This window comes from Poecilia reticulata, chromosome 22, assembly GCF_904066995.2.
Source record: "Poecilia reticulata chromosome 22, P_reticulata-male-v2, whole genome shotgun sequence".
Lineage (NCBI taxonomy): Eukaryota > Metazoa > Chordata > Actinopteri > Cyprinodontiformes > Poeciliidae > Poecilia > Poecilia reticulata.
Window position 1 is genome coordinate 17,188,928 of NC_088851.1, and position 15,220 is coordinate 17,204,147.

Consider the following 15,220-nt stretch of genomic DNA (forward strand, 5'->3'; position numbering starts at 1 on the left):
AAAATAAATAAATGAAATTAGCTGTTCATGCAAGGTGGCTTTGTTATACATTTAATATTTTTTTAGAAAGTGTTTATTTTATTGTTCTACATTGAATAAAAGTCAATGTAGACTTTTTATCCTGGACTACCAACATGTTTTGGTTTGTTTCAGAATTCCGAGTTGCATTGAATGCAACAAGAATTAGAACTGTTGTATAAATAGCATTTGTCAGTTGCAAGAACAGGTTTCTCTGCTAGTAACAAGCAGACTGTTGAAGAGCAAGTTGTGGGTCTTGGTAAGTGTGTTGAGTAGAATATACTTTATTCTTTGCAATGATATAGATACCTTATTTATTTGTCAAAAGCGGTTTAGACTACTAATAGGGGTTCCAAGTGTTTTGAAGACGTGAGACGATCAGGACATGTACTGTACTCAGGTTCAGGTTCAGCCCAGAGCCGCAGCTTTAGTCCACCCAGATCAGAACTGCTGATATCCACAAAAGATTTGAAAGACTTCCTTTTGCACTCTTCTGATTGGAAAAGCTGCAGATAGAGGAGTGGGTGTGGCACAATCATAAAAGCTGTCAGATCTGTTTTTAGAATGTGAAACTTGTATTACAGGCACGTGCGGGTGGGGGGGGGGGGGGGGGGGGGCACTAGAGGGGCTTGAGCACCTGTCCCTTTTGCTTCTTGCCCCCAAGTGCCCTTTTGGTCAATTATTATTATTATTATTTATTATTTATTAAGCCCTCTGACACATAACATATACTAAATTTATTAATTTATTTTGTATTTTTCAAGAAAAACAACATAACTCCTCTGGTCACCTTGTGACCTTTGACCTTTTGCCCGTGATGCTCGATGCAACTGCCTCTCGCGGCTAACTGGAGCTCAACGTAGCGAACGTTCCAGATTACAGGACAGTTTTGGTGAATTAAAAAAAATGTTTTTGGTGAATAAAGTGGAGTAGACTTGCTAGTTGTCAGATGACGGAAAACGTTGAACGTTGTATCGTTTTTGCTTCAGGACGGAGTAGCGGTTTAAGCAGAGAGGTAATGAAATACAACAGACACTGACAGGCCTCTGCGTCTGCCTTTCTCTGAAGAACTGAGCGGGAGGAGACAGCCAGGTGAGGAGAAACTGTTCTTATCTATCGATTCAGTATTTTTATCATACAGACATTAGGCTGTTGTTGTGCTATTGGCTAGCTGCTAGCTAACGACTTTGCTAGCAAAGCAAGATAACTAAAAAGCTTCTTCCCTGTATCGTTAATGATAGCGGTCATTCTTCAGTATTGCTTATGCAATAGGGGCACATCGCCCGTCCAAAACCAATCATCTCCATAATGGATATATGTCCGATCTTCTAATTTCTTTTGCTGCATAATGTACATTTCATTTACTCTAGCGTTAGGTAAATGTATCTTGAAGGAGAATAGCACTTAAATAAATGTCCAACAAGGATATTCATTTAGAATTAAAAATAACTCACCCTGAATTTCCATGATAGATATAATCCATGTAATAATCAATCAAGCTGCTCCAGTCCAATAAAAGCGTGTCATTAATGAAGGGGAAAAAACTCAATCCAGACATTAAGTAATATTGTTATGTTGTACTACAGACTGAAAAACATATTGGTTTAAACACAAGGGTAAAGAATTGGTAGTGTGGTTTAATATAGTGTTATGATCATAATTAATTACTGTATGTTTTGCTTTTTTCAGTTCAAAGATGTCACGTAAAAAAAGACGTCAGAAACAAAAAAAGGATTTGCCAGAAGCAGCCAATGGCAGTGGATTGTTGACCAACTGGTTCAGAGCAAGTACCGCAGGTCAGAACAAAACAAATAAAGGTTCTTACAATGATCAACATGCAGTTTTTGGTAGTGAACAATATATTTAATATTACAAGGCAGCTGTTATGTTTTTATAATGTTAAGGTGTAATAAATCTAGTTGTATGTCTCACAATTTGTAATTTATCATTGTTTATTAAACTCTGAAAGCTGTGACTTTGTTAATATTCTGTCCTAAAATGCGGTTAGATGTGCCCTTTTTTTTAGCACCTGCGCCTTTAGTGATCTCTGCACGGCCCTGTTGTATTGTATTGTGATATAAAAAATAGATTATTTTATTATTGCAATATAAAGGTGCAGTTCTGTGTCTCAAGATACAACTCCTGCTGTAGAGCACATGCTCAAGGTGTAAACTAGACTTCAGTACAACATTTTACCTGAAGGTATTTTATTATTATTGCATTAATTTTGACTTATGTGATTTTCATGTGACAAAACAGTTGTATTAAATTGTAGCAAATACAATTTTATTTAATTTGAACTTTACTGTTTTCTATGTATTTCAAATTCAGTCCAATCCAAAGTATTCAAAAATACTTTGTTGATCCCGAAGGGAAATTAAATGTAGTTGTAACTCATTTAATTAAGGAGTTGTTGTATATTCTGATGGCTGTGGGCAGGAAAGATATCCTGCAGATGTCTGTTTTACTTTGAATTTGAAGAAGCCTCTGACTGAAGGCACTGCTTTTCATTGACAGTCTTCTGAAGAAGATGGTCAGCATTATCCATAATTTTCTTGTTTTTATGTAAAATCTATTTTTGCATCATCATCTCCAGGGAGATTATACAGTTTATGCAAAGATTCCTTATATAATTTATATTATCATACAATTTGTATATGAATCCATTATTATTTTTGCTACACATTACATTTTCTATTTTCTTTTTCTTTTTTAGCAGAAACTGCTGCCAACACAGGAGGAGCAGGTAGGTTTCAGATGCCCTGGTTTATCTATTTCTTCATGCCATATCAGGACAAATGGGGCTACGCATATATTATTTGTAATATGTACAAATAATACCTATCAAAGGTCACTCAGGATACATGTTGCACTTAGGGCTTCCCGGAAATAAAGCATCATCTCTGTGTGGCTAATGATTTTCTTGGTGAACTCACAGGAATATCGGCATATATTCTAACATCAGTAACATGTGCTTTTGCATGCAGTAGGAGCAGTGGGTGCAGTGCTCATGGCCCCTGTGATCTTGAGCGCCATCGGCTTCACCTCAGCTGGGATAGCAGGGGGCTCCTACGCTGCAAGCATGATGTCGTCTGCTGCCACCGCTAACGGAGGAGGGGTGGCAGCAGGAAGCCTGGTGGCGATTCTACAATCTGCAGGTACCTAATGCTGTAGTCAACGCTATAGTTGACTTGATTCTAGTTTTAAGAGTTTTGCTTGCCATTTTAGAAAAGATAAATTACAGTTCTGCTCAAAATAGTAGCTACTGTTCAAGTAGTAGTAGCAAACAGCAGTGATTTATTTTATATAACTTTATACAGTTAACACCCCCTAATCTCTTAATGTGTTTGTTAATATTGCTCTTTTTCCAACATCCAAAGATAAGGAAGCAGCACATTTCTTCCTGTTCACATCGAAAGGGGAACATTTGAAATTTACATTGGCATTAATAAGGCTTATCACACTACTATGTTTGCTGTAGCCTGACTTCAGCTTCGCAAGCTCTGCTTAAAAAAAAAGAAACCCACTAGAGTTTATGTTTTTTTCCCCTTACATCTTCAGTAATCCTGTTTGGTTAGTGTATTAGTGTATGCACCTTTTTCTCCTGCAGGTGCATCCGGTTTTACAGAGATCGCCAACACGGTTCTGGCCAGCATTGGAGGTGCTCTTGGAACCTGTGTCGGAACTGCAGTGGGATGGCTGTCAAACATCTTTCAGAAACGAAACGAACAAAAAAGAAGGGAGGAAGCGATGAAAGCCATTCTGTTTGGCATCGCTGCAGGAGCTTTATTTATGTGGTCAAAACGCTAATTATTATCTTTGCTTTCTCAGTATTGGTGACCTCATGTTATACATTTAATTGGTGGGGAACTAAAAGAGCCACTTCATCATCTCATTTCTGCTTCATTGGTGCTCCAGTTAAACAAAATAAGACAGAACCCAACTTTTATTAACTTCTTTACATAAAGTTTAAAATATGAATTTCCTGTGTGATACATCAATACAAAGCATAGTTGTGAAATAGAAGAAACATGATTTATGAATTTCCAATTGGCTATGACGTAAAACTAAATTCTTATTCACTCCCCTCTAGGTCTGTAATTTTTTTTTCTTGAACTGCCTTTCGCTACAGATTTGTAATTAATTTTGGATTTTGCCTTTTTCAGTTGAAACCAGAAGTTTACATGTAGCAAATAAGTATATGTAAACTTTTGGTTTCAACTGTAAATGGAATTTTATTTGAGGAAAATAATCCCCTACTACCTGAATAAAGAAAATATTTATTCTGTTATGGTATGGTATGGTATGGTATGGTATGGAGTGTCGTGTAAAGTGGAGTTTGGCCTCCCTCCCATGGGAAGTCCAGATTTAAAGAGTACTTAAAAATTGATCTGTTGAAATAACAAAAGGTTATGTGAAATTAGTAAATATCATTTTCCTAATTTCACCTAGTCCTTTTATACTTGCTTCACAGTATAAAAGGACTGTGAAGCAGCACTACTTATTGGTAATTGTAACAATAATCAGCAATAATCATGTTTAATGTGTTTGCGAATTAGAAATGACATATAACATCACACCACTCCAAGTCAACGGCCTTCATTAAATTCTGATGGTAGAGGAAAGGTTGGGAAAAAGAGGAACTGAAAGGACAAAAACACAACAACAGGAGTTATTTAACACATTAATGCACCATTTAATTTTGAAACAGCATTACTTGGATTTGCTTTTCCAATAAAATTTGAAAAAAATATTCCTGAATAAAACTGGTTAAAAAAACAAGGCATATGATTTAATTTTGTGTCATTGTCGCTCAGATACTCATAATGATGCCTATTAATATCAGTTGTACTAGTTACATTTACTTGAGTAATTTTTTGGAAGATATTTACTTTTAGGAGCAATTTTACTAAACTTACTCTTAATTTTGTAAACATTTCTACATAATCTACTCTTATAAAGAACTTCATTTGATAATTTGATAACAAAAAATATAAAGCTAACTTTATACATTTAGTTTTTATGATTATGTCATTAAACTTTAAGTCTTATGATTAGTTCAATTCAGTATTTGAGTTTTACGGAAAACTTTTTTATTACTGAATAATTTCTTGGACGGCTACTTTTTACTTTTTCTTGAATAAAAATATGTTGGGAAGGTGATGTTGTGACATGTCCAGTTTCGGATTCTCCACCTCTGGCTAAGGAAATCGAAACTCGGTCAAACCGAAGTAGCAGTAAGTTTTAGACGTTGGCTTCTTTATGATGCGTTCAATGACAATCGGGAGCTCGATTCTTTTAGTTCCTATTTTTAACATTCCTGTGGGTTAAATGACTTTTATCACGTCGTAGTCCGCCTTTCGAGGTTTAGTGAATGTAGCCTCCATATTTGTTTCGTTTTCTCACGCAGGAAGCAGCACAATAAAACGTCAGTAGCAGCACACGCGACTCTGTGCGAGTATTTATGTCCGTGAGAAGCTGACGGTCAGCTTACTAGACTGCAGCCAGAAATAAGAACTGTCTCATTTGGGTGAGTCCGTCTAAAGTTTAGAAGAGATCAAAGTCTGTTTAAGTAATCGGTTTGATCGGTCTATTTTTGTAAGCTTTATATGTTGGTGTTGCGAAGAAGAAAATTTAGATATTTATTTAGAATAGATGGTTCAACTCAAGGCACCATAATATGCTGATTTTATTCCCGTGAACTTAACCAAGGCATAAACAAATTTATCTGTTTACCGCTAAGTGTTTAACAGACTTCTGTTTGTGTCGTTCCAACGCCTCTGCATTCTTTCAAGCAGAGGCTTGAAAGAATGCTTGAACGAATGCCTCTGCTAAGCGTTCTTTCAAGCTTAATAGAGGCACGGTGATTTTACATACTGACAATTCACTTCAAAAAATACTTTCTTTATCGCAAAGGGTAATTAAATCTCCTAACTCGTATCATCCAGCAAATATGTCTTGTATAACAAATCTAAAGAGTAAATAATTAATAATTCAATACATTTATTTATTAAATAATTTATTAAATAATATAATAATTTAACCCTTTCTCTGTGAAATTATTTTAATTTAAGGTTAATTGATGCTGATTTTCGTTTGTAAAATATAATTTTGATATTTATAGTTTATGCAGCAGTCACCCAATGGCTGCTGGAGATGGGCTTTAATTGCAATCATGTGACTAGGTGTTGTACTTTCAATTTGAATTATTTCTTCTTTTACTTGTGTTTAGATTTTCTTTTTTTGCAAGTAATGAGCACTCAGGACCTTGTTTGGTTGTATTTCTGTGACAAGTGCACTATGCATAGAGAGTGCGCCTCAGAATAACAAGTTCTCTCTCTCTGTGATCCACAGTGTGTTCGGTGTATTGGCTACACAGGACACAGTCCTCTCTTGCCACTGTGCTGCTTGTTACCGGTCCAGATATCCCCTAGGTTTGGCAGCAGTAATTACTGGGGTCTCGTCCAGGATTTTGAGTTTCCTGTTATGAGAGGTTGGCACTGAGACAACAGGACACGGTTGATGAAACTTCAGGAAAGGCTGCTTTGAATATATCATCCAGTGACCTGAAGCAATCTGTGAGACGTCAACATGGCCAACAGCACTTTACGGCAAGAACTGATATTCAGCCTCCAGAAAAAGCTTTTTTCTTTGAGTAGAGATCAACTACAGGTGATTGCGTTTATAATTGACGATGGTCCCGCGAATAACGTTGATGTTTTAAGTGTAACAGAACTGTACAACCTGATTGATGACTTCATCAGAAGTGAAAAACTGAGCTCATTGGAGGATGAAGGCATGACCCAGCTGCTTCTCTTGGATGACCTTATTAGTGACCTGCTGGCCTCTAATGGTGGTGCAGCTGGAAATGATCCAAACTCACCTCTCATAAGAACACATGATGCATCAGGTTCTCCAGCAACAGCCGCCGCTGCTGCAACACCAGCAGAATCACCTACAGAAAGAGAAAATGGTAAGAGGAGTCCCTCTTCTTGTGTGTGTGACTTGAATTTTTTTTTTTGATTAAATAATGCTGCAACTTTGTTTCCCCTCATAAACAGAGACTTTAGGCTTCATGGGGGACAAGTCTTCTCTCTTACAGTATTTTAGTTCTGATGTGTCATACAGTGACCTATGTAAACAAATAGATGATGGTTTATTGAAACTTATAAATACACAATCCTTAAGACAATGAAACCCTGGTACGTTCAAAAAGATGTTAACTTATAAGGTGAACACTGATTAGCCGGAGAGGTTTATCCACTCATATCAAATATAAAAATAGTTCTGAGACTCGAGTAACATGAAGCAATTTATGTACAAATGTTCCCTTGGTCAGCCTACACTGCAGAACCAGCAATCAAGCCAGCACTAACATGGTTTCATTTTGAGTGAAAATATGGGGTGGTACTCTTTTTCTTCGTGACCCACTTTCAAAACTAGTACATCTGTTTACACATTTAACAAAAATAAAATTTCTCCAAAAGTTACATGAAATTTGAAAATGTTGTTCTAATAAAGTTCTTGATAATGCATATCTTTTACATTTATGTGTTTTCCCTGGTGTTCAGATAAAGATTATCTATCTGAAAATAAACCACAGTAACCCTTTATCTCCTCTTGTGAACAGAAGGGTAATATCACAGAAAGGAACATGTATTTTGAAAGATTATGTCTCCCTCCAAATTGGACTTTTTCTCTCTTTTAGATCCTCAGAAGCAACAGGACCCACCAGCTCAGGACTCTGCTGATAAAAAGTCACGATCAGGACGCAGCAATGGAAACTTCTTGTCAAAGCCAGCAGGTAGAGAAATAAGTGGCATGATCTGGACCCTATCTCTATAAAAATATTGCTCAAGGAGGAATTAATTTGCTCAGAGAAACCTCAACTGTAACTGGTCAGATATTGTCCTACACTAAGGTAACATAATTAAATTATCTCCTACTACTTGTTTATATTTTCACATTGATACATTTTTATCGTAATTCTTTGTTATTAACACAAAAATGTGTTGAAACTGGATAGAAAAAGATGTATTTAATATTGATGCTTGATGTAGATGGTCGCAAACTTTAAAGACTGGACTGCAACAATAAAGTCTGTGACTGATCTATGTATACAAACTGAACCACAAAATTATACCCTATCAGATTAAGTTTTCAAAATAATTGTATTATTTTATTTTGAAAGAAGAAAGACATCTCACAAAAGATAATAAAACTCTACAAAAAGAATGCCCATTTTTGTTGTATTTTTAATGGTGCTTTAAGGTAAAAAGCATTAAGACGGTGTTTAGAGATTCACCGATCTGACTTTCTGTGGCCAGCACAGATTTCTGCTGGAGCTAGAACTGCTGCTGATTAATACAAGTCAATCTAGTCCTGGCCTCAGGTGAAAACTAACATTTTATGTTGGTGTTGTGTTTCAGGAAAAATTTTCATAGCAGCATCTGCAGGTATGACATTTTTTTCTTCTTTTTATGCTTGTCATCTTGACATACTGAGATGTTCTCAGTCTGACAGAAAATACAGCTGTGTTTGTGTGACAAAAAAAAATTATGAAGTTTAGCACTGGCCATAAATAGATCGTGTCACCTTGGCTGCAGAAACATTTTGGTTTGTTTTCTAAAATCAATGTTTTATTTTGTTCAGACAGTTTCTATTTAGCCACAGAGTAGACAAAATATATATACTTGTCTTAGCCTTCTTTTATTGTACTTTAATAACATGTTTGTGTCAAATATTTCTCGTTCTAAGTCTTGGGGGGAATCGGTGCAGTGGCGCTGGCTCCTGTTGTTCTGGGGGCCGTTGGTTTCACCTCAGCTGGGATAGCAGCGGGCTCCTTCGCTGCAAGCATGATGTCTGCTGCTGCCGTCGCCAACGGAGGAGGGGTGGCAGCAGGAAGCCTGGTGGCGATTCTACAATCTGCAGGTTCTTTGACTTGATTCTAGTTGTAGCTACTTCATTTACTTGCTGTAATAAAACAGGATAAAGTACAGTACTGTTCAAAATAGCAGCACTCCAACATCGCTCACGGGATTAGGAAATGTCCTTGATAGAAATTAGTCACTCCGGTTTGTTTATATGATGAGACATGATTAAATACTTGATTGAAGTAAACATATGAAGAGGTCCAAGAAACAAAAGACGCTGTTGGTCTGCTGGTGTACTTTGAGTACTTGTTAAAAAAAAACGTGTTGGTTCAAGACGAGCATTAACTGCATGGAGTGAACAGCTCAATCCAGAGACGTGTTGAAGTCTGTTCATCCTGTACCCATTAGACCATCTCACATTTGACATTTCCTGCAGGTGCTGTTGGTCTCTCAGCAGCCGCCTCTACAGCTGTGGCTGGTGTTGGAGCTGGTGTTGGAGCTGGTATTGGAGCCACTGCAGGGCTGCTGGCAGGCAGCACCAACAACCAAGAGGAGGTGAACAAAGAAGACAAAGAGAACAAGGATAAGGAAGAGAAGAATGACGGGGAGAACAAGGATAAGGAAGAGAAGAGTGAGGAGGAAGAGAAGTCAGAGGGAGAGAACAAGAAAAAATAGTAGAAGAAAAAAGGATAAGATAAAAGGATCATGAAAAAGGACAATAACTAGAAAAATGTACCTATTCTTGTCCCCACATTAATATTTTTTCCCACTTGCTAATCTACATCAAGTTGTCTCAGTATTTACAGTCCATCTTTACATTTACCTCACTGGTTATGTAATTCAAGAGACCTCACACCACATAACCTCTAATATTGTTGAAACACAACTGATAATCATTTAACTATGAAATTATTAGTATATTATATAAATAACTACAGTTTTGCATTAACATGTTTTCTTGCCTTCATGTTGGACTTTGTTTTAACTTAATTTTAACTTAATTCACTTGCTGTAATAGTACTTGTTTTAACAAGAACTGAGACTAAATGCCAAAATCTACAGCAGTCATCCTGTTTTGTTGCTTTTAAATTTTAAATTGTTTGCGGAATAAACTTGTAATTTTTAAAATATAGTTCTGTAGTTAGTACTGTGTGTTTCTTAAAAGAAGAACAAAATGTATAGTTGGTCATCAACCTTTTCAGTGGGTCCTCAAACATCTGAAAATGCAGTTTGTTGAGCTTAGTAATAAAGATTTTTAACACAATCATGCAAACACTTGGAAAGATAGATTACTTTTTTTAAATTCACATCACAACTTAGTATTTTATTATTTTCTCACCAGATATTTACAACAGCTTGTGTGACTCAACATAAAAAAACACAACATTTAGATTCAATTGCTTCATTTGAATAGAACAATCAAGCCTAGGCGGTTCCTTAAAGAGTGCCGAACAACATGAAAAATGTCTGAGGTTCAGGAAACTGAACTGTACTGTTTAGTCTCTTTTATACATGACTGGTTGTGATAAAAAAAAAAAAGTTGCATTGCCAACACCTGTGGTAACTCCATACAGGCCCAGAAGTTTGAAATAAGTGTTAAAATGAACAACTATGAAATATCCCTACATCAAATAACGTGTTTCACATAACTTAGTTATTACTTGCTGAAACTTTCCCTCGTACATTGTTGTATTTATCATACAACAACGTAAGATTCAGCTTGTTGCGCTTTTGTAGGTTTGGACGGCGGCCTTGCCCCAGAACGCGGTGCTGCATTCGGGGGCATCTGGAATTTCAAATTTATTCAGGGATGCGGACGAGTGTGCAAACAGGTCGCACAATGTGGACCAAAATACGCTATAATTTATGTCGTCAATTGAGAGAAGAAAAATTGTAAGATAATTATTTGTTGAAATAAAGGGTGAGAACATTTTGTGATTTTACTTCCGAGTGACAGTGAACACACCAACAGGAAGTTTCATTTTCTCTCTATCTTTATTAAACGCAAAATATAGTGTCCCGTCTCAAATCTGTTCTAGTTGGGTCTGTAGTTAAACTATGAGTCTCAGTGAGTACATCGCAATGCGATTCTTGATTTTAAAGCGTTGGTTTGAAATATGTTCGCATTAAAGATTAAACAAAGAAAAACAAACGAATGACAAATCCTTTTGAACATACTTCGTGATCATTTTAAATTCTCTGTGTTTTTCTCAGTGTTTTTTTTTTTTTGCATAGCTTTTATTGGGTAATTGTAGTCTTAAATATTACAGTTGGTCAAAAGGCTAGGTAATAAACTTATAATGATCTGCTTGTGTTTCAGGAAAGGTTCTTGTCATTACAGGAGGTGCAGGTATGACTTCTGCTTTTTATCTTGAAATAGGCAGCTGTTCCTGCATGCTAATGAGTCATGATGTCAAGTCTGACAATAAATAGATCCTATCACCTTGGTCACCAATGCCTTTGCATAACAAAACAAAAAAGATTTTATTACTCTTTTTTTTCTATTTATTTAGAAAGTACCAAAAAAAATGCTTTTTGTTTTTTGTAGTGTAGTTTTGTTTTTATCTATTGAATAATTGTAAACTGGCCACAAAATTATATGACTATTGCCTTTAGGAATTGCTCATGCTCCAGTACAATTCACATATAAGCTGTGTGACAAAATATCAGAAATGCTGATTTTTTGGGGGGGATAGTTTGTAGGTACAAAACTTATTTTTTGTGGTGTCATTCATTGACAAATAGAAAAATAATGATTTTATTTCTCCTTCTACAAGTTTTCAGAAAAATGATAAATCATTTCACAATTTTGACCGCTTACTGGTTTGTAGCATACCTGGCACAATACCAAGATGGAAAGACATCAGCAATAACTTCCACAAGCGTCGCTGTCCATTAGAATGGGAAAGGACATGACGCACAAAATTCTACAGCGAGAAATGCTTCTGAGAGTCCTTAAGAAAGTTGTGCAGATAAAAATGACTCACTTGTTTTAAATAATAGTGGGACAAAATTCATTCACAGTGATGTGAGACTCGTTTATTGCTTAAAGAAAACTCCTGCTCATTATATCGCCATGTTTTTTTTTCGGTTTAATGAAATTAACATGTTAATACCAAATGTTTCTTGTTCATAAGTATCTTGTATCTTATTCATAAGTTGTAGGAAGTGTGGGTGCAGTTGCCCTAGCTCCAGTGGCCTTGGGGGCCATCGGTTTCACCTCAGCTGGGATCGCAGCAGGCTCCTTCGCTGCGAGCATGATGTCTGCTGCTGCCGTTACCAACGGAGGAGGGGTGGCAGCAGGAGGCCTGGTGGCAGTTTTACAATCTGCAGGTATGTTGTTGCAGAAGATGAAAGTAAATTTGGGTCAAAAAAAAAAAAACAATAGTCCAGTGGTAACACTAATATAGTTGGTGCTATGGGTGGTACAGGAAGTCTGTAACTGGGAACACTTTGATTAACATGGCAAACCTAAAAATTTGGAACAAGTTTTGGAGAGGAGGCACTTCGTCTGATAGTTTAAAAGGTTGCATCAATTCAAACCCCGTTGGAGACGAAGGAAGCAAATGGTGACTAAGAAGTTAACTGAATAGTTGCTTAGCTGCTATAACAACAGCCCTCTTCCTGGATTTTAATATTGAAATCCTATTACTGAAAAAGGATTTTCAATAGCATTATTAAAATGAACAATAATTTTCAATAATTGAGCATTATTAAAATGCTCAATTATTGTCACATCCATTTTTGATGTGACATATTTCGCTATGACTTACAAACAAGACTCAGTGTGTTTACTAACGCTTCAAGACTGAGACCTCTGAACACATTAATCTGCTGAAATGTGCTGTGAATTCAACATGCTGTCACTTGATCATAATAATAGAATTGTCCTTTTATAGTAACAGTACAGAGAGACGTAGCGACAATTCTTAGAGTACAACATGTGCGTTGTACACAGAGTTTACACCAGTTGCTTACTTTCAACTCTCGTCTCTATGAGGTTTTACATAATCAAAACAATTAGCTCCAGCTAAAACTGCGCTATACAATACAATACAATAAAATAAAATAAATACACATTAGAACACAAAATTTAAAGAAATAAAGTCTTATTCAGTGTAAAATTCATCCTTCATTTTAAGGGATAATTATGATAAATGTCAGGACCAGGCAAATTGGTTTTGTTTCAGTTTTTCCTATTATATAATCCTTTGCCATTACTCTTTTTGTTATCTCTAAAAAAAAGTACAAATACATCTCAAAATTACAATGTCATAAAAAATTTCAATATTTTTGACATTCATTTAAAAAAGTTAAACTCACATATAAATTTATGACACATAGTGAAATACTTCTAGGATTGTGTCTTGTATTTTAGATTACTGTGCCCCAAAAATAATGTAAGATCAGTAAGCTTTTACTGACCACCTCACAGAGCCTCAAGTTAGATGAAAAGATCAGTGAGTTGCAGCTACACTTGAAGTTCATCACCCAAAGTATCAGTGAGTGAAAATCTTTTCTATAATCATTTAAAAGTGTGTAAATAAATTGGGGCATTCCTATTTTTTTTTAATAAAGGACAAATAAAAACATATTTTTAAATGGCTAATCCTTTTCATCTTAAATGTAACTTAAGTCTTAAATGTTGCATAGCCCGCTATCCATAGTCTGTGTTTAATTTGTTTCAAGCGGCGCCCGTCAGAGCTCATCTGCTGCTTGGTCATTTGAACCAAACTGTTGATGTTTGGGTTCCTGCAGGTGCTGCTGGTCTCTCGGGTGCAGCCTCTGCTGTTGTGGCCAGTGTTGGAGCTGGTGTTGGAGCTGCTGTAGGGCGATTGGCAGGAAAAACAAGCACACCAAAGAAGGAGGAGGAGAGGAAAAATGATCAGATGGGAGAAGAAGAAAAAGCCAAAAATGAAAAATAGGAAGAATTAGAATTAATATAACACTGTTTTGTTTAGTTGTCTGGTTGTTTTGTATCCTTGTCTCAGAATTAATGGTCTGTATATATAGTTTTAATTGACAGTTTATATATAAATGAACTGAGATTACATCACAGTCTAACTGGTCATGAAATTTAAAATTTTTAATTTAAAAAACTTACTGGATATATATTTTTTTGGAACTTTCTAAATATGCTCCAGAGCCAAGCTATATCATGAAAAATACTTTGTATTTAATAAGTTACATGAACGTTTCAAGAAAGTTCCTTGTAAGTCCGAGGAAAATAAATGGTAAGTTTTAAAAGAAACCTCTATGTTCAAGAACAGTAGCCATTAAATTCCATAAACACTGGAGAAATACTTGGAAAGTTTTGTAAAGTAACCACTAAGTCCTGAAAAGACTTAACAACATGACTGTTAAGGGTCTAATGTTTCCTGGGCCTCAATTATTTCCAAAAATGTATCAGCAAAGAGAGAAACAAATACCTCAATATATTGAATCAGTTTTTCTGGATTTATTGATATATTATTTACTTATCTATTGAGTGCAAATATTGAGTACAGGTTGAAGTTTTACAATTGATGCACACACGTACAAAGTTGTTTTTTTTCTTTATTCCGCTCTCAGAATGATGAGTAGAAATAGCATTCCCTCAAAATTTAGAAAATGCCAGCAGCAATTCACACATCCCAATGGCCTTTACCAAGACATGTTCACAGCAAAAAATAATGTTTCTTTTATTCATACTCAGATTATACATGTTTGAATTTCAGAATCTACTCTTTAAAACATGATTATATTAGATAAGAACATGACTTTAACTCTACTGGAGATGAAAAATATATTCCTTCTCTGTGCTATGGACTGTCTTGCACTTTTAAGGTTACATTACAGATGCTTGATATCATCCGTGCTACCATACTTCCAGTACCAGCCGCTGTTCCAGCTCCAAGCCATCCTAATCCTGCCATACCTGTAATGAAACAATACATTTGAGAAAAATAAGTATTTAACTTTTGTAGCTTGTTTTTTGTACACCTCCTGCACAAAACACTTTTTTTCAGTTCTCAGTTTAATTTTAAAAGATTCTTTTTTTTTTAATTGTTTAAAATAGCGTGGCAGTGACTTGCCTGCACCTATAACGATGTATTTACCTGTCGATTTAAATAAACAGCAAAGTAAGTCACATATACCAACAACAACTAAGTATACTGCTCAAAAAAAATAAAGGGAACACTAAAACAGCACAATATAACTCCAAGTAAATCAAACTTCTGTGAAATCAAACTGTCCACTTAGGAAGCAACACTGATTGACCCGAAGAGGGTCCCCGTTGTCAATCAGTGTAAGTGGACAGTTTGATTTCACAGAAGTTTGATTTACTT

At 35.8% G+C, this 15,220-nt stretch overlaps 3 protein-coding genes across 6 annotated transcripts; all 3 read left to right on the forward strand.

Annotated features, from left to right (window-relative positions):
• Positions 1 to 190: 190 nt before the first annotated feature.
• LOC103458720 (interferon alpha-inducible protein 27-like protein 2B) lies at positions 191 to 4,800 on the forward strand. 3 transcript variants are annotated; one of them, XM_081603072.1, is made up of 7 exons: positions 191 to 277; positions 783 to 910; positions 1,008 to 1,110; positions 1,708 to 1,814; positions 2,735 to 2,764; positions 3,006 to 3,176; positions 3,629 to 4,800. In XM_081603072.1, exons 4-7 carry the CDS (start codon positions 1,715 to 1,717, stop codon positions 3,826 to 3,828), a joined length of 501 nt encoding a protein of 166 aa, XP_081459198.1. In that variant the 5' UTR covers positions 191 to 277; positions 783 to 910; positions 1,008 to 1,110; positions 1,708 to 1,714; the 3' UTR covers positions 3,829 to 4,800. The 3 variants fall into 3 exon arrangements, with proteins under 3 accessions (XP_081459198.1, XP_017158145.1, XP_081459199.1); XM_017302656.2 differs by lacking the exon at positions 783 to 910; XM_081603073.1 differs by lacking the exon at positions 783 to 910 and having other exon boundaries at positions 2,738 to 2,764.
• A 402-nt stretch (positions 4,801 to 5,202) lies between these two features.
• Positions 5,203 to 10,023, forward strand: LOC103458585 (uncharacterized). 2 transcript variants are annotated; one of them, XM_008399501.3, is made up of 6 exons: positions 5,203 to 5,548; positions 6,373 to 6,991; positions 7,727 to 7,822; positions 8,448 to 8,474; positions 8,776 to 8,945; positions 9,328 to 10,023. In XM_008399501.3, the coding sequence occupies exons 2-6, from the start codon at positions 6,610 to 6,612 to the stop codon at positions 9,448 to 9,450; spliced, it is 798 nt and encodes a 265-aa protein (XP_008397723.1). In that variant the 5' UTR covers positions 5,203 to 5,548; positions 6,373 to 6,609; the 3' UTR covers positions 9,451 to 10,023. The 2 variants fall into 2 exon arrangements, with proteins under 2 accessions (XP_008397723.1, XP_008397722.1); XM_008399500.3 differs by having other exon boundaries at positions 5,226 to 5,548; positions 8,776 to 8,949.
• A 293-nt stretch (positions 10,024 to 10,316) lies between these two features.
• On the forward strand, positions 10,317 to 14,930 carry LOC103458581 (interferon alpha-inducible protein 27-like protein 2A). Its single transcript, XM_008399496.2, has 4 exons — positions 10,317 to 10,959; positions 11,212 to 11,241; positions 12,051 to 12,224; positions 13,650 to 14,930. Exons 1-4 carry the CDS (start codon positions 10,950 to 10,952, stop codon positions 13,814 to 13,816), a joined length of 381 nt encoding a protein of 126 aa, XP_008397718.1. The 5' UTR covers positions 10,317 to 10,949; the 3' UTR covers positions 13,817 to 14,930.
• Positions 14,931 to 15,220: the final 290 nt, after the last annotated feature.